Raw genomic sequence first — 25,164 nt, 5'->3', positions numbered from 1 at the left:
TATACTCTGGAATGGTGACAATTTTGACCTGTTTTTCAAATTCTTTCACCTCATTCTCATCTAACTCAACCTCCAACAAGATTTCTTGAGGAGAGGGAGACCTTGACGGATCCTCATCCTCCTCAACATCAAACTCAATGACATGCTGATGGGTAACAGCAGGAGGGGGTAGCATTTGCCTTGCTTCTTGAGATATTACAACAACCAAAGCAACACTTTTTGCCTCACCAACATAATTAACAGCCTCACAGATATATTCCCCTTGGTCAGCTTTTGTGATATTCCTAATTTCCAGTGCAATGTTATCACCATCTCTTTCAATACTAGTCCTCTCATCCACCTCAAGCTCAGTTTTGTTTCTAAACCATTTCACTTCTGGAGTGGGTAGTCCAAATACTTCAGCACAGAACTGTAAAGAATCACCTTCAAAAACTCTTCTTTTTGTAAGTGGCTTAAGGAAAGCTGGAGGAATTCCCTGAACCTTTTCCTGTAGTGTCCCTAAACCTAGTGAACCACGTCCTTCTGGAAGAATCATACCCTCATCAATAGTAAACACAGGGGGAGTTGTTTCAATACCCTCATCATCTGGAGATCTAAGAAATTTAGCTGGGGAATAGAAATCTTCACTAGAGCTAGTTGAGGGTCTCTTGTGTTCCACAGGGGAAAATGGATAATCACGAGGAGACCTGACACCCCCTGGAGTCTCTGAGGGCGTATGGAAAGATTCTGGTGACTTCTGAATTTGAGAAATTTCTGTGGATGAAGCTGGTGTGTAGAACCGTTCTATTTCTGCCATCTCCTCACTGACTGTGCTACCTACTTCAATAGACATTTCTGACTCTGGCGACAAAGGCCTTCCCCAATCCATTGGTGGATTGTAGTAGTCATAAACAGCACTGAAAGTTACTTCTTCTTCCTCAAGTTTGGGAGCACCAACAACCCCTAGCCTAGAAGGTTTTTTCTGTAGTAGTTGTGGTCTCTGTGTTGGATAAGGGTAATCTCCCGAGTCAGATTGCAATGCTCTGTCAACCTCAATTTTGGATTTTACACTAATTGGTTTTGCTCGATCTGTGGCTTCTATCCTGTCATGTTTTATATCAACTGGACTAATGTTATCATGTGGCATGTCCTCATTGTCTGCTCTTCGAATACTAATGCCGCCCATTTTCATTGATTCTGGGCTTATTTCAATTGGCTGTGCCTTGGTATCCAACATGAAAGCTTTTTGAGCAGCATTATCAATGCCAATTTGCCTAACACATACATCCTCCTGTAAAATTCTTTGTTTAACTGTGTTATCCGAAACTGTTTTAGGGCTAACAGAACTATCTTTTGGACTAATTTTCTCTGGTAATCTAGCCTGGGGTCTGACCAAAGTGGGCGATTGCTGGACCTCAGTAACATTTGCCAAAGATACAAAATGTTGAGAGTCAAATAATTTTGATTCAATAGAAGACATTCTCAACTCTGGCTTTTCTTCTGAAGTATATTCTCTGGTGTCAAGAACTGCCTCTGTAACATCTGGCCGAGCTCTTAATGGGAAGGTCTTAGCTGCAGCCAAAGTAGGATCTTCCATCCTGTCTTTACTAGAGAGAACTGAAGTTGTTTGTTTCTTTTCATACTGATCAGGCTCAAGAGAAAACTCTGGAATATCTTCTATAGGAAAAGATGATTCATCTTTTGCTTGCACTGATGGCTCAACAGGCTCATCTATAAAAGATGTTGGTGCTTCAAATGCTTGTTTTATTTTTGATACTTTAACCTCTGCCGCAGATGACTGCAAACCACAACCTGTTATTACAGGCATGTCTGAAGCAGGTTTCTTAATGCGCTTAATGAGTTTGGGAGCATCTGGCTGTGTGTAATGGGGATCATCAGTTTTGCTAATATCTTGAAATCCAGCTGGACTGACTGAAGTGAAACTTTCATAATGAAGAACATCCTCACTTGTAAAAGTAGTACCTTTGGATGGTGTGAAAGAACTTGATAAAGTCTTTGTTCCAACTTTGGTGATTTCTGAAGATAAGCCAAAAGATCTTATTTGGTTATCCACCTCTGACATAGCAATGGATGAAAATCCAGAGTCCAAAGTTGCAGAATCAAAAGACACATCAGCAACACTTTCAACCTGCCCAAATTTGTTAGATGCAATACATCTATACGTTCCAGAATCAAAACAAGTAAAATTGTCAATAAAAAGCCTGTAACGTTTGTCTTGTACCTCAAATATATATTTACTGGTATTAAGATCAAGGTAAATGTCATCATGGGACCAGATGGCCTCAGGTGTTGGTTCACCAATAATGATGCACTCAAGCATAGCAGTCTGTCCCTCTGAAGCACTAATGTTCTCTAGCTCTCTAACAACCTGGGGAGCTTCACGACCATCATCAAAAGCAAATGTGAACTTATGCTTCATGGTTTGAGAGGTGCCATCATCAGCCGGAGACTCTGAGGTTTGCCTAACAGGCCTAAATGTGTCTTTAGCCTCATCAATCATCTCAAGCACTGGAGTTGGAGCAGTTATTCTGATCTCAACTGGTGAGGAGTGAATAGACGAGTCTGCAGTCTGTGGTACATGGATGACTGCCTGAGGCACCTGCAATGTGTATTTGCTGTCAATCTGAGGTTTAGTTAGGGACTTAAGTTCTTCCTCTATCATTTCTTCTTCAGTGAACACTGACTCGTGTGTAACTTTAACTTCTTGAGGAGGTCCGATCTCTGACGGAACATCTTCAGTTACTTTGAATATGCAACATGTACTTGCTTTTCCAAGTTTGTTTGCAATATTACAAGTAAGCCGACCTTGATGGTCAATAGTTGGATAATAAATGGTTAATGTGGATGACGTTGCTTTAGAACGAACATCGAAATCAGGGTCTCTCATTATAAGATGTCCATCTTTAAGCCATGAAACAGAGGGCGGAGGATCTCCCTGGAATTGGCAACTTAGTTCAGTCATCTCACCTCTCTTCACCTCAACCTCTGGAATTAATGTTTTCACGAACACAGGTGCTCCTGGTTTCACTACACTCGTAGATACTTTCCCTGCAGTGGGAGTAACACTGGCGATATCTTGTTTTAAGAGGTTTTTCTGCTGCTGTATTACATCAGGATCCTGCCTTGGCATTCTCACATCTTTTACATCACCGTAATGCCGCTGAACTACATCCTCATTCCTCGATTTTTGGCTTTCAATACTTTCAGTCACATCTGTACTAATTTTATCAGTCACAGACCGCTCAGGCTTTGAATACGCCAGAACTTTTCCTGTTGGTGAAGCTGTGGACGTCAACCTTGTCTCGGGTGTTTTAACAGAAGACTGCACCTGCTCTGCAATGGCCCAATTAGATTCTAATTCAACACTTTCTTCTTGCTCAATTGGATCTTGTTGCCATTTTTTAATACGCTTTGCTAGAGCCTCCTCCTCACTGACAAAATAGTCACTTTCAATCCTTAACTTCTCACTATCAGCTTCAGAAAGAATTTGCTTATGTGTTTTAGATCTATCAGTTACATAGGACTGAGAAGAAACATCACTAAAGAACCTCTCCTTTGCTGTTCTCTGTGGTGACTTCCTATTCATCTCTTCCACCTCAACATCTTTATATGCTGCTCTTTCTGAAGGACTCTCAGTAACACCAGCCCAGTCAGGATCTAGCTCACCAGCCTGTTCTTGCACAGTCAAAACATCTTGTTGCCATTTCATTATACGTTGAGTCAATGCCTTTTTTTCACTCACAGGATCGCTTTCACTTTTTAACTCGTTTATTCTTTCTCGTGATAAATGTAGCTCACTCTCACTTGAGCGCTCACGTGAACGTTTATCTTTGAGTGAAGATCTCGAAGTCTTTGTAAATGAGGATTCCCTTTGGGCTTTTAAAGCTGCTGCTTCTTCGTGTTGAACTTCACCCAAAGATTCATGAAAATAAGAGCCTTTTTTCTCTGACTTTCGGGGCAACACAGACTCTGCCTGATCAACCTCCACATCTTGTTGCCATTTTTGAATACGCTGAGTTAAGAACTGATCTTCACTCTCAAAGTGATCACCCTCCAAGTTTTTCTCAAGGACGTTCTCCACAGACATAGCTCTCTTTTCTAATTCCTGTACCGGAGCCCTTTTACTTTCATGTTGCAGGCTATCATCTGCAAGAAATTGTTCCTCCTTTGACTTCACTACCTTTGCTCTTGTATTTTCTTTGTCTGCTGGCTTCTCGTGTGGTGGACTGATCTCCTTTGTGCTGCTGACTTGTTTGGAAGCTTGTCCTGTCTCCAACCATTGCAACACAAATGGTTCCTTTGCCTTGACCTGTTCTGCTTCATCCCACTGCACATCTTGTTGCCATTTTCGAATGCGATGAGCCAAAAACTGATCTTCACTTTCTAAGCCCTCACTCTCTAGGTTTTTCTCAAGGATGTTTTCCACAGACATAGCTCTCTGCTCTAATTTCTGCACAGGAACCGTTTTACCTTCCTCACCAAAAAATATTTCCTTCATTGGCTTCACTGCCTTGACTCTTGAAGATTCTTTTTCTTGTGGCTCCTCATGTGATGAGCTTATCTCCTTTGTACCGCTCGCTTGTTTGGAAGCTTCTCCTGCCTCTAACCACTGTAACACAAATGGCTCTTTTGCCTTAGTCTGCGCCTCTTCATCCCACTGACTAAGGCTAGCATCATCTTTGTGCACTAAAATATCATATTCAATCTCCTTTTCTAACTCCTCTTTGGATATGATACTTTGATCTATCCCTGCATCAGATACATCAACTTGAACGTCTTTTCTTAAAGTTTCTTTTACAGGAAGTTCACCCTTCATCATTCGAAGTGCTTTAGATCTTGACTGAGGTTCAAAAGAGTGTCTGACTCTTCGCTCTGTTGATTGGGAACCAAGTCCAGTAATTCTCTCCAGTCTACTCTGAAACTCTGCTGAACCTCTACCACTTTCAACTTGCTCACCAGGGCGAACGACATGTTGAATTTCAGGCAAAGTAGATGGCTTGACTCTGAGTCTCTCAACGTAATCTGTGTAACAAGGCTCACTTGTAACTGATTCCACTTCAAACTCAGATGAGGACATTGTTGATATAGAAAGTCTCTTTTTCTTTTTGACAGCCTTTTGTAAGAGAATGAGTTTTGCTTTAACCTCTCCATGAAGGCTGTCTGTGTCACTAAATTTGTCACTGTACCTATCACTACACCGGTCACTGAACTTATCGCTAAACCTATCACTGTATCGGTCACGACCTGTGAATCTGTCACAGTATATATCACTGTATCGATCACTGAACCTCTCGTATCTCTCATACATCGGAGTTGGAGAGCGTGCACGTTCGGATGCTGTCTCAAACTTGCTGTCTCTCTCTGGTCTTGATGGGGATGAAGTTCTAAAATACATTGTTCGAAACAAAGAGCTTTTTGATCTGTGGCGTCCCTTAGATTGCCCTTTAGTTGTTTTATCAAAAGGAGAGCCAACACATCTTAGATCTACTCTAAATGTTCTTTCTTTTGTTGAATCAGCTAATGAATCTGAGCTTGAGTGGGCTTTGTTTGAAGATCTAGAAGGACAGAAATAAGTAACATCTTGCTCTTCCCTCAATGATACAAGAAGTGATGCTGTGGTTTCAGCAGATCCTTCTGTGTTAATTGCCATGATTTTGTAACTGCCTGAATCTTTTTCCTTTATCCCCTCAATTGTCAAACTGGTTGCATGCATATGCATTTTAGTCACTGTATATATTTTACGATGGTGCTCCTTTTGTATTTGTCTGTTATTATGAAACCACAATATTGTTGGAGGTGGCATCGCAACTAGCTTGCACTTGAAAGCTGCAGTGTCACCCTCCACAACAGACTGAAATTTCAGCTTTTTGGTGAAGGAGGGTTTAATGTTTTCCGATGGGGCTACAAGACCTTGATCTAAACTTTCTTCTGGGTCTGAAAATGCACCACATTGTGGTCCTCCTTTTTCCAAGTGTTCAGTTCCTTCACTATAAAACAACTCTGTAAAAAAAAAAAGGAGACAAATTCAACAAAATGCACAGATTGCTAAAGAAACTAAAATATATTTCAATTTAAATATTAATAGAAATATTAAAGCATGCATCAAGTCACAAAGCCATAAAAACAAATTCACTCACCATATTTGTTCGAATAAACGCAAGACTCGAGTCTTTATTAAAGATTCTGACACGAAAATCTGTTGATGTTTTGTTCCTTCTTCTGTGGACAGTTCTTCAAAGCATAAATTTCTTTTCAAAGCATTAATACGTATCCAAATAATACTGATCTGTTTCGAAAAAGAGCTTCTTTTATATTTAACTTGGTGTATATCCTAAAATATTCCTTACCTGACTTGCAGAATGATGAATAAACGCCCTTTCTAATCCTTAGAATGACGGAAATCTTTCATACATATAGAGAAACATCACTCTCTATTGATAAAAAAGAGTGTGGTCATTACAACAGCTCTAGATTTTTTTGAGAAGGCGTTTATTCGAACTAATATAGTTTACAAGTATAACCATGTTATTTTAAAAAGCAAACAACATTAATCACATACCGCTATCTGCAAGCCAGTCTAAGAAATATTTGCAGGAAGGTGTTCCAGATGCAAGAAACATAAGAAGCAATTAAAAGATGTGGCTAATTCCATATCTTTTAAAACAGAATTTCCTGTGGTCTGGAACTTTTAAAGGACAATCATCCTGCACCTTTTGTTTCTAAAACAACCAAGTACCACCATATCCCTTCATGCTTTTCAAAGGGGAGTGGACAGATGCAAAAGTGCTTCACAGCAAGCATTTTACCAATCAAATTGCTTGCTATCCAAAAACACTTGATTCCAACCATACACATATCCAACGGTAATATATGAAAGTTGTTCCCAATAAAGAGGATTTGTTTGCATGCAATACAATATGCTCGGAAATGTTAAATTTAATAGTTCTACAGAGAGACATCATTATTAAAAAAGTTAATACTGCAAATAAGATCCTACCTTTGACCTCTTCCTCAATTTTTGCTTCAATCTCCTCACGTACTTTTGTAACTGTAAAATAGAGTAATAAAACAATTATCCACAAATATGACCTATAACATGCATAATCTAAGGAAAGATCACTGTAGCAATAATCCAATTTGCATATGAAACAAATGATAAAAAGAGGTGAAACATGGGAGTTTGAAAAAGCATGCATTTGCCAGCCCGACACCAAGAGAGCACGGTATGATACAACTTCTTCAGCACCACTGATAGGGTTTCATAAAGTGAAGTTAGTGAAGGTGATCAGGAAATTCACTGAGAGACTCAAGATTGATTGAGAGTCTCAAAAAGAAAATGACGTGAATTAATCGTGATCTGTTAATCAAAAAAACAAACTACTTTGATCTCAATTACCTTCTTCAGTTACAGCAAGGCTGGCTGAGCAAGCTGCCTCTCCTGCGATATTGACTGCTTTGCAAGTGTACTGTCCAGCATGCTCAGAGAAAGTATCAACTATGATTAGCGTAGCAGTGTTTGTCATTTCATCAAAATGAAAGACAACATTTTTGGTAGGCTTTATAGACTGTTGGTTATGAAACCAACTTATCTCTGGTTTTGGCATGCCAGACACACAAGCATGGAATCTGGCCACTTCTCCGTGAGCCACCACGCAGCTCACAATAGGCTGAATAAAAGTGGGCCTTTGGCCAATAGGATCCTTCTGAACAGTCTTAATGCTTGTGAAGAGGCTGGATGTGGCTTGCAACTGAGACTCAGATGTATAGTCCGTAATTTGTGTTTGTCCTGAAATGGAGTTGTCCTCAACTAATTACTATAGTGCACACACTGAAGTTTGTTTGCACAAAACTTGTTCTGTTTTCACATTTGGCTGGCATAATTGTTCTGTATTAACAGTAGGGCTGTTTCAGCTACTTCAGCGTGATGTATCTCATGTTTTTTCGTATTTAATGCGTTAAAGGATTAGTTCACTTTCAGAACAAACATTTACAGATAATGTACTCAACCCCTTGTCATCAAAGTTCATGTCTTTCTTTCTTCAGTCGTAAAGAATGTTTTTTGATGAAAACCTTTCAGGATTTCTCTCAATATAATGGATTTGTATGGTGCCCCCAAGTTTGAACTTCCAAAATGCATTTTAAATGCAGCTTCAAAGGGCTCTAAACGATCCCAGCTATTATTTTCAAAACAAATTGACAATGCGTAGTCTGTGTAATCCCAGTCAATACAGTTAGGGTATGTCAAAAAACTGCCATCTCGTTTTCGTCTCCAACTTAAAAATCGTCCCGTTTTACCTTTTTTTGTAAGGGGCGTTTGATCTTCTTTGTATGTTCACTTTGTAAACACTGGGTTGGTACTTCTGCTGCGATGTAGGACAATTTTGAAGTTGGGGTAGAAAACAAGATGGGTGTTTTTTCAACATACTCGACTGTATTGACCCAGATCACACAGACTACGCATCCGCATCGCAGAGACTAGACAAGATAAGCATTTGAGGTTAAAAAGTATATAAGTTGTCAATTTCTTCAGAAAATGGCAGATTGTTTCACTAGATAAGAACCTTCTTTCTTGGCTAGGATCGTTTAGAGCCATTTGAAGCTGCATTTAAACTGCATTTTGGAAGTTCAAACTTGGGGGCACCATCCATATCCATTATATGGAGAGAAATCCTGAAATGTTTTCCTCAAAAAACAATTTCTTTAAGACTGAAGAAAGAAAGACATGAACATCTTGGATGACAATGGGGTGAGTACAGTATCTATAAAATTTTGTTCTGAAAGTGAACTAATCCTTTAATGAATTCATTTTTTAAGGAAAGCATAAAAGGCTTTTTGCACAATCATTACAATCCGCCATTTGTGTGGATGACACTCATAGCATTAATTTATGCAACAGTGCATTTTACTCAGCTCAATCAAACAAAAAAGCAAAAGCTTTTAGATTCCTCACACTGCATCAAAATGCAAAAAATGCAGTTCTCTGCTTGTTTTTTAATTAATATTTCTATCAATGACAGAATGCTGATTAGTTTAATAATTTACTGATAAAACAATGCTCAGCAAGTCACTTCTGTGTTCATGAAGTTCAAATTCGCTCTAAATTGTTCATTCAGTTTTTAGGAATCATTGTTTTAGTAATCAATGTTAGCTTTGACAGCCCTAATTAACAGACAAACCACCACCAATTGCATTATTAATTAATAAAAACAAACATACAACTGAAGCCATTATTAATTAGTTTGCAATTTTTGGTCAGTAAGAAAGCTTAACTTACCGTCCACTTTCAGTACAGCAGAACATGAGACCATTCCTGCGGAGTTACGAGCAACACACGTGTACTCGCCCTCATCCTCAGCATAAACTCTGGTGATCTCCAGCTGACAGTTTTCATCAAACTGAGAAACTCTGAATACATCAGACTGCTTGATCTCCTTGTCTTTGCAATACCAAGTAATCGTCAGATCTAAACAGGAGTAATAGAGAAATAAGCATAACATCACTTAAAGTTCACTATTTACTTGATCATATGTGCCAGCATATGAGCTCTGCTTCAAAACCTTGTGAGTACGGCTGGTACATATGTCAAAAAATATTATCACATTTTTTTTTTCATATCAGACATCAATATTTACACAATATTCATTTACTAATGTTTGTGAGACCATGAGAATGAGTGTAGTCTCATGAGATTCTGTATTTTCCATTTAATTTTTTCTAGATTCTGTTTATGAATTAATACACATTTGAAAATAAAAAAGGTGCCTTAAATACATTTTAACAAATTAATCAATATTTTAAAATGTAAATAAATTGAAAGTATAACAATTAATTTACAAAACATTTTAATATTTTGTCACATAAGATGCTGCACAATATAACAATATAAATTAAAACATGGATGAAAAAAATATTTTTGTTGTATGACATTGCTTAAAAATAATAATAGTAGGGCTTTTACTAACAATTACTTTGGTAGTCAAATAACTGGACGATTAATCTGACGATTAATCGAGTAATCAAATAATTATAATAAATTTTTTGAGGTAATAAAAATAGACCTAAGCAAACAATAGCCTTTAAAATGATTTAAATACATGTATAATATCAATGAGGCAATATATATTGGTTGAAATAAGCTATCAAAAGCAAGTATTCATATGGTTTTATCAAACAAAATTGAAAATACATAATGTATTATAAACAGTTGAACTAATGTACATTATGCATTATTACAATGAACAAATACCTGCAGATGGCACCAATGGCCTGTCGATTGTTTTTACATATTACTGCGCGATTTAATCCTTGTTTAATATTGACTAAACAACATTTCATTTAAATGTCCACTTAATCTTTAATATTTGTCCATTTCATGGACAGAAAAGCTACAGCCACTGTCATTTCTTGAATATGTGGACATTAAAATGTGTAAACTCAGAGTGAGGGTTTATTTTAAAATCGCAATGAACAGTTAGTGTATTGAGAAAAAAAAAATTATGTACTTTCCTGTGTTTGTGTAGGTTTATAAAGGATTTACTGTGCAAATCTGAGTAAATGGCACATGTTGCGTTTCCAGATGAGCATTATAATAAACCCAAACTTACAGAATTATGCAGAGATGTAGTTTGAGATGCTCCACACATGAAAATAATTAAAGTGCATATATCTATTTACTTGAATCGTAGCGTTTGTGAACTCACAATAGCATTATGCCCTATTATGATTTTTAAATGGGTTTAATATATCATGCAGCCTTAGAAAACAATCTAATAAACTGTTTTATGCCCATGATCTTGTGATGTGCCACTTCTGGTATTTTGCTGGTTGCTCGACACGGGCAAATTGCAGTCATGAATTTTTTTTAAATCAAGTACTCAAATTAAATCAAGGAATCGTGACAGCCCTAAATAATTACTTTGAAAAATAATAATAATTATGAGACTTATGTAGCTCACTAGGTTTGGAACAGAATTATGGTTACTGATCTCACCTTCCCCTGAGACACGGCACTGGAATCTAGCAGACTGTCCTTCATTTGCAGAAGTGTTGCGTATTGGTGTTATGACCACAGGTGGTGACAATGGTGCTCCAGTGTCAGGGGAAACAACTTCTGGAACTGAGGATTAAAAGGCATAGCAATCATTTGTAAATTATATACTTACAATTCATGTGAATTTGTTTTGGTTTTTTTCATGTTTTTTTCTTTACCTTCCACATCAAGTGACGCAGAACTTGTGGCTACTCCATAGTCATTCTTAGCTTCACAGTTGTACTGAGCTGCATCCTCTGGGAAGACTTCGATAAGCAGCAATGTGTGCTCATTTCCCTCCCTCAGGAACTTACACTTGAACCCAGAAGACAGGGCCTGAGAGTTCTTGTACCAAGATACCTGAGGCTGAGGAATTCCTGTCACTTCCACAGAGAAGCGTGCAGGTTTGCCAGCCTCAACAGACAGGGGCTCCATGTGCCTGATGATCTGAGGAGGCTCGGGGACTGCAAAATGCAAAAATGTTGTATAAGAATAAATAGACATACAGAGACAAATAAGAACAACTGAGAAATAATATATTCCATATATGACATCAAGTTGTTTAGCACAGTATATATTCCTTTGTAATGTCCATTAAATTGCTTTTAATTGCATTTGTCAGCAAATAAATGAAATGAAAAAGTACTCTTTCTTTCCTATTTGACAAAGTAACCCAGAAATCAAGATGTAAATTTTAAAACTTTAATTTTTAGCTCTAAAAAAGTAATCTAAATATGTCATCATTTAATAACATCTAATACTGCACATACAAAAATATGTATGTCACCACTGTATGTCACTGCATAAACATTTTGACAGTTTGCACTAAAGAATCAGTAAGTTTTAGGATCAAACTCACTGTTAACATAGAGGGTCACAACACTCCTGTTCTTTCCAGCAATGAATGTGTATTCTCCGGCATCACTCCTGTAGGTTTCTGTGATTGTCAGACGATGTATTTTTCTAATAATGGCATAGTTGAAGCGTTGATCTACAGAAAACTGTATCTCGACTCCATTTCTTAGCCAGCGACCCTCAATGTCATCCTCATTGACTTCGAATTCAAATGTAGCTCGTTGTTTCTCAAGCACCTGGATTAAAATTGCAATAAAAAAGCAACAGCATTATTGATTGGCTGGTCACTGTTTGTCAGTACTTAAATAATATTTAAGACTAAGCTTGGTACTTACGGTGATTTCTTTCTCTGCAGGTTCACTGATACGCACATCCTTGCCCTCAACAGTGAGGGTGGCTTTCGAAACACTAGATCCAGCAACCACAGAGTATTGACCAGCATCAGACATGCGCACAGTTTGGATCATAAGACGATGCATGTGTTTCTCTGTGAAGACTTTGTACCTAAAAAGTGAAGAGGATATCTCTATCAAGACACTGAATTTAATAGATATCACAGAGAAAACTGTGAATGGATATGAAAAACCATGAAAGTACCTTTCGGATAGTTCAAGTTCCTGACCATCTTTCATCCATGTTACTTGGACATTGGGCTCAGAGAGTTCGCAATCAAAAATGGCCTTCTTCTTCTCAGTAACTTTAATGTCCTTGATGCGCTTGGTGAACTCGATGACACGAGCTTAAATTGATCATGACAAAACTTGATGAGAATGAGCCGGAAAATAAATAAATAAGAAGAAATACTTGATAACAAACCAAATATTACCTTCAACAAACAGCTTTCCTGCGGTTTCAGCAGATCCAGCCACAAATTTGTACTCTCCAACATCCCCAAAGTGAACATTTCGGATAGTGAGCGAGTGACTGAACTGTTTGGTGCGAGTTTGGCATCTGTCACTAGATCGGATTTCTACACCATTCTTCAGCCATTTGAAGGTGATGCCTTCATAGTTGACGGTCACTTCAAATGTGATGGTGTCCTTCTCTTGCGCATTCAGGTCTTTGAGCATAGACGTGATGAGGACAGCTAAAGGAGAGGACAGAAACATTCATTGACTGAATTCTGCCATTTTTGCTTCTATTTATTTATTAAATACACATCTGGTGAGCAATTAGGCATTAGCAAATAACACCAAAATTAACTTACGGTTAACTGTCAGGGTGGCAGAGACTCTGTCATTTCCACATACAAAAGTGTATTCTGCAGAATCATCTCTGCTGGTATTCATGATCTTCAGCTGATGCAATCTGCCCTGCACTACAATCCTGAACTTCTCACTCATCTCAATCTCAACTCCATTTTTCAGCCAGGTGGATGGAACATTGAAATGTGAAACTTCACACTCAAACGTAGCCACATGGGTCTCTGGAATCTCAAGGTTCTTCAGGGGCTTTGTGACTCTCAAAGCTGAAATAGTCATTATATGGGGTTAGCAGTGTTATTAGACATTAGACAGGTTTAGATTGGGGACATCTTTAAATTAATACTTACATTCAACATGTAAATATGCACTGCATTGTAAATGTCCAACCACAGCTATGTACTCTCCATCAGTGCTTTCATCAACATTTTGAATGACCAGCTTATGTGCTTTTCTTTCAGACATTATTTGAATATTGGCACTAGGTTTCAGCTCTTGGTTTTTGAACATCCATTTAACAGGTATGTCATCATGGGACAAACTCAACTCAAAAGAGGCAGTTCCATTGACCAGGGAAGTCACATCTTTTGGCTTCTTCACAATCTTAATAGCTGCAAGAGAATTAAATAACATGTTAGAGTTTTCTTTTAAATGCAAACTGTCTTTGGTTTTGGCAAATAATAAACTTACTTTCAACATTCAGTCTGGCATTAGCAGAAAGTTTTCCCAGTTTGAATCCATAGACTGATTCATCTTGGGAGTTGCAGTTCTTGATCTTCAAGGTGTGAACCAATCCTTCGACTGTTATCTCATATTTGTCACTAGGGACAATTTCTATTCCATTCTTAATCCACTGGGATCCTTTCACATCTAAATGAGTGAGCTCAAGACTAAACACTGCCTCATGGGTTTCGGTGACTGTTTGGTTCTTCAGTGTTTTCTTGATCTTCACAGCTGTGGAAGACACATTTGCAATCAGTTACATATGTGCAGTATGAAAAATGAATTCTGGCTTCCAAACATAGTAGTAAAATTACCTTCAACCCTTAGGTTGGCAGATGTCTTGGAGTTTGCCACTTGATAGGTGTACTCCCCAATATCTTGTGGTCTTGTGATAACAAAGACAAGTCGGCGGACTGCTCCTATATCCTCACTTCTGACATTGTCACTAAAGTTAACAGAGTGGCCATCCTTAAGCCACTTGCCTTCAGATGTGGGGTTGGCAACCTCACACTCCAGAACAGCAGTTTGGGATTCTGCTACAGTCACATCATGGAGTGGTCTGTTTATAGCTCCACCTAGTGTGAGAAAAACATAACCGTGAGGCAATATCTGTGCATCAACTTGACAGATATCTGACAAATGACAAAAATCATACCTGATACAGTTAGTTTTGCACTTGATGTCTTTTCGCCTGCTGCAAATGTATACTGGCCCTCTTCATCCTTCATAGCGTTGATGATTGTCAGGCTATAGTGCTTCCCTTTGGACTCAATTTTGTGTTTGGGTCCAGTCTTGAGAGGCTGATTCTTGAAGGTCCAATAGGCATCTATTCCAGCGTGGGACAATTCTACTTCAAAGGTGACATTCTGAGTTTCAGTGCACACACAGTCCTGCATGTGCTTGATGATGCTGACCTCTGTATGACATAAATATGTTTGTTAATAATGGAAACTCATAAAAATTTAATTAAAGACATATTATTGGTTCATTAACAGAAGCACTCACTCTCAATAGTCAGTTTACAAGATGTTTCCACTCTGCCGACAACCATCTTATATTGTCCTTCATCAGAAGCGAAGGACCTATTTAAAACTAGTCTCTGTTTGGTCCCTTTGGCAACCATCTGGATTCTCTCACTAGCCACAAGCAGTTTGTCATTTTGGTACCATTTCACAGAGGCAACATCAGAGGCAGAGATTTTAGTTTCTAGTACTGCCTTAGTACCCTCAATAGAATGGACATCCTTTAGAGGTGATATGATTTCAATTGCTGTGAAGAGAGAAAAATTAAAAGTTACGATTCTGCATTCTCTTACTGTATTTAGGTAAGTCTATGCATCAGCATCAAAAAACAACTTACTTTGGACAGTAAGTTTTCCAGAAGTAGAAATGCCTTGAATAGGAACAACAAATGAGTAGACTCCTCCATCATCCCTGTTGACATTTTCAACCAGAAGCTTGTGGACAAGTTTGTCAATGACAATGTGAATTCTGTCTGTGGCAGAGATGGGCAGGCCATTTTTCATCCATGTTCCCTCCACATTTTCCTGAGAGAATCGCACCTCCAACTGGGCGATATCACCCTCACAAATTGTCAGATCAGAGAGGCCTTGCATCAGAGTCACAGGACGCACTAAAATAAAACAAATGTACACAATTATTTACATATTATTTTTGAAGAAGTTCCTATTTTAGTGGAGAACACTGTTAGTCTATGCATAATAATAGATAAATTATTTTAAAATTCTCCTTACATTTCATCTTCAGTGAGGCACTTGTCTTTAGATCACCCACTTTAAAAGTGTATTTGCCTTGGTCCTCCTTCCTAACGTCTTTTACAGACAAGGAGTGTCGGCCACGACGAGAGGATACAACATATTTAAGGCTTGGTGTAATTTCTTTATTCTCAAAGTACCAGATGCCTTCGGCATCTTCTCGAGACAGTTCACATTCAAACTCTCCAGAGTATGTCTCAGGCACTTCAACACTCTCCAGATTTTTTATAATTTCCAATAGTGCACCTGTAAAACAATTTGGATGTTTAAACAAATATTCAAATATGTGAATGCAAAATAAAAAAGCAACAAATTAGTTAAGTGTAAGCGCACCTTCAACATTAAGTCTGGCAGTGGTTCTTATGTGGTCATCATCAACTAAAGCACAAGTGTAATCTGCATCATCTTGCATGTCGATTATGAGCACAGACAGGAAGTGCACCTTTCTGTCAGAGTGCATCCTGTATTTGTCTCCAGAGAAAATTTCAGCATTGTCCTTCATCCATTTGACTTTGACAAATGGCTCGTTTGTCTCACATTCAAAGGTTACCATTGTGTCTTTCTCTTTAGCGTAGGCATCCTCCAGTGTCTGGGTAAAAGTTACAAGCTGCTTGGCTGCAAAAACCCAGAGAGAATTATAAGATAAAGTAAATTTGACATGAACAGTGATTGTAAGAGTAACACTGATTTATAAATGACAATACATACCTTGCACCAACAAGAAAGCATGGCTTGAGGCCTCACCAGCGATGTTAATGGCTTTGACCATGATACTAGCAGAGTCCTCAGCTAAGACATCTCTGATTACTAATTCACAGACATGGTCCTCGGGCCAATACCAATAAATACGATCTGATTTCTCAATTAAAATGCCATTTTTAAACCACTGGCACTCTGGATCTGGTTTACCAACAACCCTACAACGGAAGCGAACTTCCTCAGACAGAGCTACTGTCTGGCTCTGAATTCTTTCCAAGATCTTTGGAGCCTCCATGCTAGGGGACAGAGTAATTTTCTCAGGTCTGATTGTAGGAATTTTAAGTTTGCCTTCCTCCTCCTCTTTCTTCTTTTCTAACTCAGACACCTCTTTGGTCCAGTGCAGAAGTTCTTCTTTTCTTTTCTTTAGCATTCCTTCATAAGATTCATCCTTTTTGCGAGACTTCAGCTCGACTGAGGATATGGCTTCATAATAGCCCTCTTCAGTCCTGCGCTTAAATTTGCTTCGCAGCTCCTCTGTCTCTTCTGTGGATCTTTCATGAACAACTCTCTCAGCCCTCTTCAGTCTGACAACCTCTTTTGCCTGTGTAGCCTCTGCGGGTTTATCAACCTTCACAACATCAAAAGATACTCTGCCAGGTTCAGGGCCAGGTGCCTCCTGAGCCTTCTCAGGAGCACGGCGCAAGATTGACCGGAAGTCTTCCTTCTGTTGGATTTCCAGCTTGACAGTATGCTCAGCTGTACCTTCTGGGTTCTCAGCCAATACTCTGACCTCTCCAGAATCATAGGACTTACAGTCAGTGATTTCCAAATAGTGAATACCATCATAGTGTAGTCTGAATCGTTTGCTCTTTCGAATGAGCTGTCCATTAAGGTACCAGTTGACTTTGGGAGTGGGGTAACCGGTCACTCTACACCGATATTTGGCTGTTTCACTCTCATATACTTTTATGGGTTCTGGGAGCAAGACAATCTCTGGCTTGGTCTTCTCTGTCATGTCATCTCCAGTTACTCCTGAGGGTGCGCCCTCATGGGCAATTCTCTCCATTTCATCTATTCTCTGTATTTTTTTACCTTCTGGCAACTGGCTTTCCTCCACTAGACTCTTCTCATCCTTCACAATTAGTGTAGCCGAGGTCTGGTCAGCACCAAATTTGTTGGTAGCTCTGCAAGTAATGACACCACTATCTCTGGAATAGGCAACTTCATAATCAAGACTGCAATAGCCAAACTCATTGATCATACGTAGTCTGTTAGCAGCTTCCAGTGGCTTGCCATCATGGAGCCACTCAACAACCATATTTGGGTCACCAATAGGAGTCAGTCTGCACTCAAAGTGCACAGGTCCAAATCGCTTCATCCTGACTGAAGTAAGCTTCTTTTTAAAGTGTGGCTTCTGTTGTTTTTCTTTGTCAAAGAGATCACCCTCTTCCCACTGTTCCTGACCATAGCGAAGATGCAGTGGTTCAATCTCAGGTGGAGCAACGTCCTTAGCCTTATATGTTCCTTTGGGAATGATGAGTCTTCTTTCTGGTTCAGGTTCGGTGAACTCAACCTCAACATTGACTCTGCAGCGAGTGGTATCTCTGCCAGCTTTGTTAATAGCTGTGGCTGTGTACCATGCACTGTCAGTGCCAGTAGTCTGAGGAATCTGGAAATGTGCTTGTCCTTTGGTAGCCTCAATTCTGTCATACAAATTTTGCATTTAACATAATTTATTATCACGAACCAGACCAAATTAAGCAATAATTTGTAAGCAAGTCACTTACTTTATATGAGGGTATTTATGAGGAGAGATGATGTCACTGTTTTTCAGCCAGACAATGTCAGGGAGGGGGTTTCCAATGGCTTTTACTGCCAACTCAACCAAACTTCCTTCCTTGACGCTGATATTCTTTAGCTTTTCAATGAACTGGGGTCGGACCAAATTTTCCTTCGCTGTAATACGTAAACCATACGTTTAAAGAATCTTCCACCGCATCAAGTCTAGAACTAACATAGAGTTAAAACAAAAACAAATGGTTTACCTTCCACAGTGAGAGTCATAGATACGGTTGCCTTTCCAGCTCTATTCTGAGCAACAACTGTCCACTCTCCAGAGTCCTGAGGCATGGCAGGAACCACAATCATTGACTGGGTACCATCCTCCTTTACCACAATTTTGTGGGTGTAGTCATTGACCACTTGTTGTCCTTTAGTAATGATAATAAATAAACAATAAACGGTTTTGTTCCATTTTTAACAAGCAAGAAAGAAACCAGTTTAATATGTGACTGCTCAATAAAAGTAGTAATTTCTTAAAAAAAAAAAAAACAGCATAGTTTTAAAAACACTTACCATTGTGGAACCAGTAAGTGTCGGGCATAGGTCTTCCAACTACTTTCAAGTCAAACCTTGCAGTCTGTCCTTCAGAACACCTGAAGGATGATGGCTTCTGTACAAAGACAGGCTTATATAGCCTCTCCAGTTGACTCTCATCAGTGTCATCAAGTCTACGAGCAGGAGAACGGCTAACAGAGCGAGCAGGAGAACGTCCAGGGGAGTAACTAGTTGAGCGAGCAGACATTGGAGACGTAGACCTAAAACATTAGAAGTGTAAATGTGGACAACATTACATCTAGTTATAACACAGCGAATACAGAGAAAAAGCTTAGTAAAGCAAAGGAAACTCACTGGACTCTCCTCACAGCTTCAGCCTGTGGGTAGTAAGGCTGAGCAGCTGCTGTGGACTCCACATAGAGCTTTCCGGAACTGACTGCGTTGCCTTTCATATTGCTAGCAAATGCAGTATAGATGCCCTCATCTTCTGGCAACACCACAGGTAGGCGCAGACTAGCTCTACCATCTTGTAGAACCTCCATCTGATAGCGGCCTCCATGCTTAATGCGCTTGCCATCTTTATACCAGGCAATCTATTTAACACAAATGATTTAAAATTACTTTGTAAATATACATCATGCTGGAGTTAGAATATAATTTTTGAAAAAGAATTAACACCCTTACCTTTGGTAATGGCGTTCCTTCCATCTTGCAATGGAAAGTAACACCCACTCCTTCCAGAATTCTGTAGCTTTTGACCGGAGTGCTAAATGAGGATCCGACAGCCTCATGCTCAGCAACATTCATGACCATCTCCTCACCATCCTCAATCACAAGTTCTCGGTAAGTTATTTTAAGGATGCGGATTTCAATCTCTTGGATTATTTTTCGCTCAATTGCAGATATTTGAAATTCCTGAAAATAGCAAAATTGATGTATATTAGAGGCATTTCTCTTTCTCTTAATAAGCACATTTTAAAAATGTTAATGTGATTTATGATCTCATTACAAAACAATCAGTTTTCCCATAAAAATTCATACCGTCGCTGAGATGAAGGACTGCATCATCTGCGTTTGCTGAGCCATCCTTCTTTGCATCATCTCTTTTTCATATTCGCTTACAACTACGGGGGGCACATCTGCCACTTTGGGCTCCTGCACTATTGTTGTCACTTCTGTTACATATGTCACATCCAGTTTCTTCATATAGGCCTCAAACTCCTCTGTAAAAGCATAATGGCATGTTGATTTTGATTTTTCTGTTCTGTTTTGTTCTGTTCTGTTCTGTTCGATAGTAAAGCCACTACTAACCTTCTTCAAGAAGACTTGTGGAAGCAGAAGCCTCTCCGTGTTGATTCTTGGCAAAGATGGTGTACTCTCCAGCGTCATCAGCAAATGTCATAGAAATTTCCAACTTGCATTCCCCTGTATCCTTGTTGTAGGATACTCTATATCTGTTATATTACAAGAAAAGCATTAGCTTTCTGTTTCACATTGTAAAGACCAACTAGGTTCAGACCGTACTGAAAATCTATACCTGTATCCAGTGGTGAGTGGAACTCCACTCTTCTTCCAGTAAATATGGGGCTTAGGGCTTCCTCCGATTTGGCACTGAAAGACAACACTGCCTCCCTCAACCAGCTTCTGAACCACTGGCTTCTTCACAAAGAAAGGAGCAGCAGGTGCTCCAGTTTCCACAGAGACTGCGCTTATTTCAGTCTCTGCTTTGGCTTCAATAACAGTCCTTGTTTAAAACACACACAAACAAAATTATTACAATGATTATTAAAGTTTGTTACTTTTCAGCTCTACTTTTATTTGCTAGTTAAGGTCCAAGAGTCCTTGTAACTTACTGTTTCTCCTGGAGAGTAATCTCCTCTCTGCTCTCAATCTCCTCAGACACTGTGACGAAAGATAAAGTATATAAATAAACAAAGTAAATACACAATAAAATATTTGCTTTTTGTGAACTGAATCTTACTTATGGTTGGTTTAAAAAAATGTTTTTTTTTTTTTATATTAAATATTTGTGACCCTGGGCCACAAAACGAGTCATAAGGGTCAGTTTTTTAAAACTGAGTTTTATGCATCATCTGAAAGCTGAATAAATGACAATAAAGGACAATATTTGGCCAAGATACAACTATTTGAAAATCAGGAATCTGAGGGTGCAAATATTGAGAAAATCACCTAGCAAGTTCTTAGCAATGCATATTACTAATCAAAAATTAAGTTTTGATATATTTATGGTAGGAAATTAACAAAATATCTTCATGGAACATGATCTTTACTTTAATATCCTAATGATTTTTGGCATAAAATAAAAATCGATAATTTTGACCCATACAATGCATTTTTGGTTATTGCCACAAATATATCCATGCTACTTAAGGTTTTATGGTCCAGGGTGAGGGATGGTCCAGCATTTTAATAGGTTTATTACAGAAATACACATAAAATAAGCAGTACCACAAAAGAAATTAGCTTAGAATATGTCCAATTATTTCAAGGCTTACCTTTGACAAGCAGGTAGCAAGAGGTGGTAATAGTTCCAGCCTCACTGGTAGCAGTGCAAGTGAAGCGGCCACTATCTTCAGCAAAGGCCTCACGAATTACCAAGCGGGCATAGCTGTTTTCATAAGTGATCTGGAAGTCAATGGAGTGTTCAATTCTGTAATCTTCTCTAAACCACATAATGGCAGGGGTGGGATGGCCTGAAATCTGGCACTCCAGAGTGACAGACTCTCCCTCTGTGACAGTCACATTCTTCAAACCCTAGTGAACAAGACACCAATTTGTATTTAGAGATCATTCAAGGGATTCTATAAATTTGAATTGTATTAATCCGTTAATAAACACTTACTGCTATCAAGGTAGGGGGCACTACAGGCTCTCTGATAGCTGAGGGGATCGCTGCAGTCTCAACAACCTGCAGGAAAAATCAACATTTACCAAATGACTCCATCACACAATTTTTTTGTTAGCGAAGAGGCACAAATTATGTTAAAAAAGAAAAGAGTTTATGGTTAAGTTTAGGAGGAAATGATGAGAAGAAATCCCCTGTATATCAGTTGACTTCTGTAAGGAAAAGGCCTTGAGGAATCTTTCATAAGTGATAATCCACCCACACAAGACTCCTTATAATGAAGAATAACCAGAGATATTAAGTGAAATGTTAGAAAACACTACAAACTACAAACCTTTGTGTCCCATTCTTCACCAGCAAATGAAACACCTATCTTTCTGTGTAACTCAGTTTCATAATGAGCTTGGTATCTCTCAGCAGTGTCTCTAAAAGGAGAAGGAGTCGACTCTGGGGTCACACGAGTCTCCACAATCTTATGTGTTGGAGGTTTGACAGGCTTGATGATCTTTTGAGCTCCAGCAGTTGAGGATAACCCTTTTTGTAGTGTGGCAATAGCAGAACCTGCTATTGAAACCTGACCAACCCAAGAAAAGCAACATTACCACAATATACCACAAAAAGATCACTTTTTAGCCACACAGAGGAGAGGAGTCAGGGAACCTTTAGAAGGATGATGGAAAAAATTAATTGGTTAGCAAGTTCAGATCATTCATATACCTAATGGTTTAATAACTTGATGGTTTAAAAAGAGGTTGATGGACAAACTAATGGAAGGGTGTTATAGTGGAAAGTTATTGAGGGTGGGTTTTTCTTTAGATTGGTCTGGAGAGGCAGCACGTGTTAAAGGATAGTGATCAAAATGTTAAAATAAAGTCTAAAACATAAAGTGACACCAAAATTCTGAGACCGCTAGTGAAAATGCATTTATGTTGCATTGCATTTAATTTAATACAAAGCTTAAATGTACTTTAATTTCACAATATCTTAGTAAACTCTAAGAATATGAAAAGCATGATAATCTGATATTTTAAGATTTGTTCAATGGCACAAATAATTAGTTACATAAAAACCGCTAAATATTAAATATATATATTTTATTCAATTTTTAGATTAAATTACTAATATCACAGATTGTCATAGTGATCTCAGAGCTTTGGAACCCACTTTGCATAAATCTACTGTTTCAGGCAAGCAGGAAAATTATTTAAATTGAATCAAAATAGATTTTATATTTATTTCATACAGTTCATTCAAATTCATTTATGTTCTATACTGTAAGTGTTCTCTCTCATTACCCTCTTCCCTAAATGTGACCACAAAACCAGTCATAATGTATACATCAAGCTGAATAAATAAGCATGGTTTGTTAGGATAGGACAATATTTGGCTGAGATACAAATATTAAAAAATCTGGAATCTGAGGGTGCAAAAAAAAAAAAATCTAAATATTGAGAAACTTGTCTTCAAGTTTCAATATATTTACAAAATATCTTAATAGAATATCTTCATAGAGCATGATCTTTTCTTAACATCCCAATGCTAATGTGATCATTTTGACCAATACATGCTACATAAGACTGGTTTTGTGGTCCAGGGTCAAAAATATCTGAAAATTATGTTCCTCAGAAAAGAGGGGTTTCACTGCTTGCCTGTAATCACCAAATCTTACCTCATAGCTATGATCTGGTTTTGGTACAGTAACTTTTGATACTGTAAAATGTGGAACTGGGGATGGTGCAAGGTCAGTCTCCATCTTGGAGCTAACCTCAGTAGTTCTTTGAATCTATTACAAATCAACAGATGATATTTGAATGCAAATACACCAAAAAAAAAACAAAAAAAAAACGTTTTCACATTTCAGGTTCTGTTAAAAGCTTCTAACCTGGGTGACATGTACACTCTTCTCAGTAGTAGTAGAAGTTGTTGGCATTTCAGGGGGAATTAGCAACAGCTCCTTTTTACTTGTGACATGTTGCTTAGTTGCTAGCATTTCTTGTTGTCTTATATCAGTCTCTTCTTCCATCAGAGCCCCTTCAGCATGCGTGGGCTTTCGTATACGTGCATGATCAACAGCAGCAAGCACAGTGGCGACAGCTTCTGCTCTTTTCCCACCACCCTGGTAAGAGCAATCACTGATCAATATCTTGAACACATGTACAGGCAGAATCCATTCTCATGTAAAATACATGGCTTGAACACTGTAAATAAAAGCATGGAATGAAAGCTGGAAAAGACACCAGCGAGTGGAGTTGTCTACTAAACATTAGTGTTGAAAAGTGTTGAAAACCTCCATTGATTCAAGGGTAACATTTATATGAATTGCATATAAAATAAGTTCACATTTACAATCAAACTCTAGATTTAAATGTTCTTATGCATTTGGAATAACATTCACTGCTTTAAAAAGGTTTAGAAAAGACAAAGCTTTGCCTTTATAATCCTTTTTGTAGTTATTGTCGTTGACAAAGTCAAAAGGATCCATTTTGATTTAGTACTCATTTTAAACTTCACTGACAAAACTGATGTTAGAGTTCTGTTCATTTCTGTGAATCCAATCAAATTTAATCACTATGACTTAAAATGCAACCTTTAAAATGTTGCCCTTAAACACAAAAACATAAGGTGCTCTCTGAAAAACAAAGTGAAGTGAATGGAAGACAGAATAGAAGGCATTAGAAGTGTGTCCAACTGAAATATTATTCTCCTAGATTCTACCTCTGCAGTTGATGAGATCTCTTCCAAAGATCTCTCAATATTGATTTTATGAGTTGTCACAGTTGAGAAGGATTCCTCTTGGATTTCCTTACATGATATCTATGAACATGTGGAAAGAAATCTCTAAATTGTTGTCTAAATATACAAAAAAATTGTTTACATTTGGAAAGGAAGGTAAGGATGAAGTAATGAGTGGAAAAAATGAGCTAGTAAAATCTGTTATTGCCATCCTATAAAAATCTTTGTGGAGTCAGTGGGGGAAAAATGGGAGTATGAGATTTGAATGGGTGACATCCACAGCACTACCAAACTACCTGCTCATTTTGAGATGTAATGTGTACTGCAGTTATGCCGGTTTCAACACTGGGCTGTTCTAGAGAGCCACTGAGCGGCCCACGACTACGAGCCTGGTCCACTGCCGCCACCACAGTGGCAACAGCAATACTTTTCTCATCCGTGTTTTGCTGCTCCTTTTTTGCATGCAAGTAGAATTGGGTTGCAAGACGTCATTAGGTATTTATACCGACAAACAAACATTCACATGAGATAAACACTTGAGGAAAGGAAGTGGTGGCACAACTGAATACGCCATTTGTAATATGCAGAATGATTTAAAGCAAGTTTGCCTAATGGGAAATTCTTTACCTCTTTGACAGCACCAGCTTGTTGCTGAACAGCGACAGAGCCTTCCCAGCGCTGTTCCATTTGGACGTGCGTAGAGGTCGTCTGCACTTGTTTTGTTCCGGCAATCATCCGGGTGTAGCTGGCTTCTGAAACATATCCTGCCTGTTTCCACGGGGGCAGGACCTCAGAGCCTTGCGTGACCTGTTTGCGGCTCATCACAGGGGATTTGACTGGTCTGATTGGGGAAACAGATAGTCTGGTAGACGGTGACACAGCTCTGAAATTAAATGGAAAAACAAGTTATGAGAACATGAATCGCAAACCTTAGCCTTAGCGTTGA

At 38.5% G+C, this 25,164-nt stretch overlaps 1 protein-coding gene across 1 annotated transcript in view; it reads right to left on the bottom strand.

Annotated features, from left to right (window-relative positions):
• ttn.2 (titin, tandem duplicate 2) overlaps nt 1–25,164 on the bottom strand; it is a 160,670-nt gene that overhangs the window by 127,081 nt on the left and 8,425 nt on the right. The window contains exons 6-41 of the mRNA XM_073845071.1: nt 24,846–25,101; nt 24,515–24,670; nt 24,201–24,299; nt 23,368–23,601; nt 23,155–23,268; nt 21,820–22,059; nt 21,483–21,548; nt 21,136–21,394; nt 20,473–20,521; nt 20,157–20,363; nt 19,931–20,073; nt 19,661–19,842; nt 19,304–19,534; nt 18,974–19,212; nt 18,638–18,879; nt 18,328–18,492; nt 18,070–18,238; nt 16,292–17,985; nt 15,917–16,198; nt 15,563–15,829; nt 15,169–15,441; nt 14,815–15,078; nt 14,465–14,725; nt 14,124–14,384; nt 13,777–14,040; nt 13,437–13,697; nt 13,092–13,352; nt 12,711–12,971; nt 12,482–12,623; nt 12,220–12,388; nt 11,889–12,120; nt 11,209–11,493; nt 10,991–11,116; nt 9,275–9,463; nt 7,397–7,786; nt 6,998–7,048 (exon numbers count right to left, since the gene is read on the bottom strand). Of these exons, the coding sequence (XP_073701172.1) occupies nt 6,998–7,048; nt 7,397–7,786; nt 9,275–9,463; nt 10,991–11,116; nt 11,209–11,493; nt 11,889–12,120; nt 12,220–12,388; nt 12,482–12,623; nt 12,711–12,971; nt 13,092–13,352; nt 13,437–13,697; nt 13,777–14,040; nt 14,124–14,384; nt 14,465–14,725; nt 14,815–15,078; nt 15,169–15,441; nt 15,563–15,829; nt 15,917–16,198; nt 16,292–17,985; nt 18,070–18,238; nt 18,328–18,492; nt 18,638–18,879; nt 18,974–19,212; nt 19,304–19,534; nt 19,661–19,842; nt 19,931–20,073; nt 20,157–20,363; nt 20,473–20,521; nt 21,136–21,394; nt 21,483–21,548; nt 21,820–22,059; nt 23,155–23,268; nt 23,368–23,601; nt 24,201–24,299; nt 24,515–24,670; nt 24,846–25,101 (8,984 nt within the window). The remainder of the gene's footprint in view (nt 1–6,997; nt 7,049–7,396; nt 7,787–9,274; nt 9,464–10,990; nt 11,117–11,208; nt 11,494–11,888; nt 12,121–12,219; nt 12,389–12,481; nt 12,624–12,710; nt 12,972–13,091; nt 13,353–13,436; nt 13,698–13,776; nt 14,041–14,123; nt 14,385–14,464; nt 14,726–14,814; nt 15,079–15,168; nt 15,442–15,562; nt 15,830–15,916; nt 16,199–16,291; nt 17,986–18,069; nt 18,239–18,327; nt 18,493–18,637; nt 18,880–18,973; nt 19,213–19,303; nt 19,535–19,660; nt 19,843–19,930; nt 20,074–20,156; nt 20,364–20,472; nt 20,522–21,135; nt 21,395–21,482; nt 21,549–21,819; nt 22,060–23,154; nt 23,269–23,367; nt 23,602–24,200; nt 24,300–24,514; nt 24,671–24,845; nt 25,102–25,164) is intronic.

This window comes from Garra rufa, chromosome 8, assembly GCF_049309525.1.
Source record: "Garra rufa chromosome 8, GarRuf1.0, whole genome shotgun sequence".
Taxonomy (NCBI): domain Eukaryota; kingdom Metazoa; phylum Chordata; class Actinopteri; order Cypriniformes; family Cyprinidae; genus Garra; species Garra rufa.
This window is presented reverse-complemented; position numbering and strand designations above follow the sequence as displayed.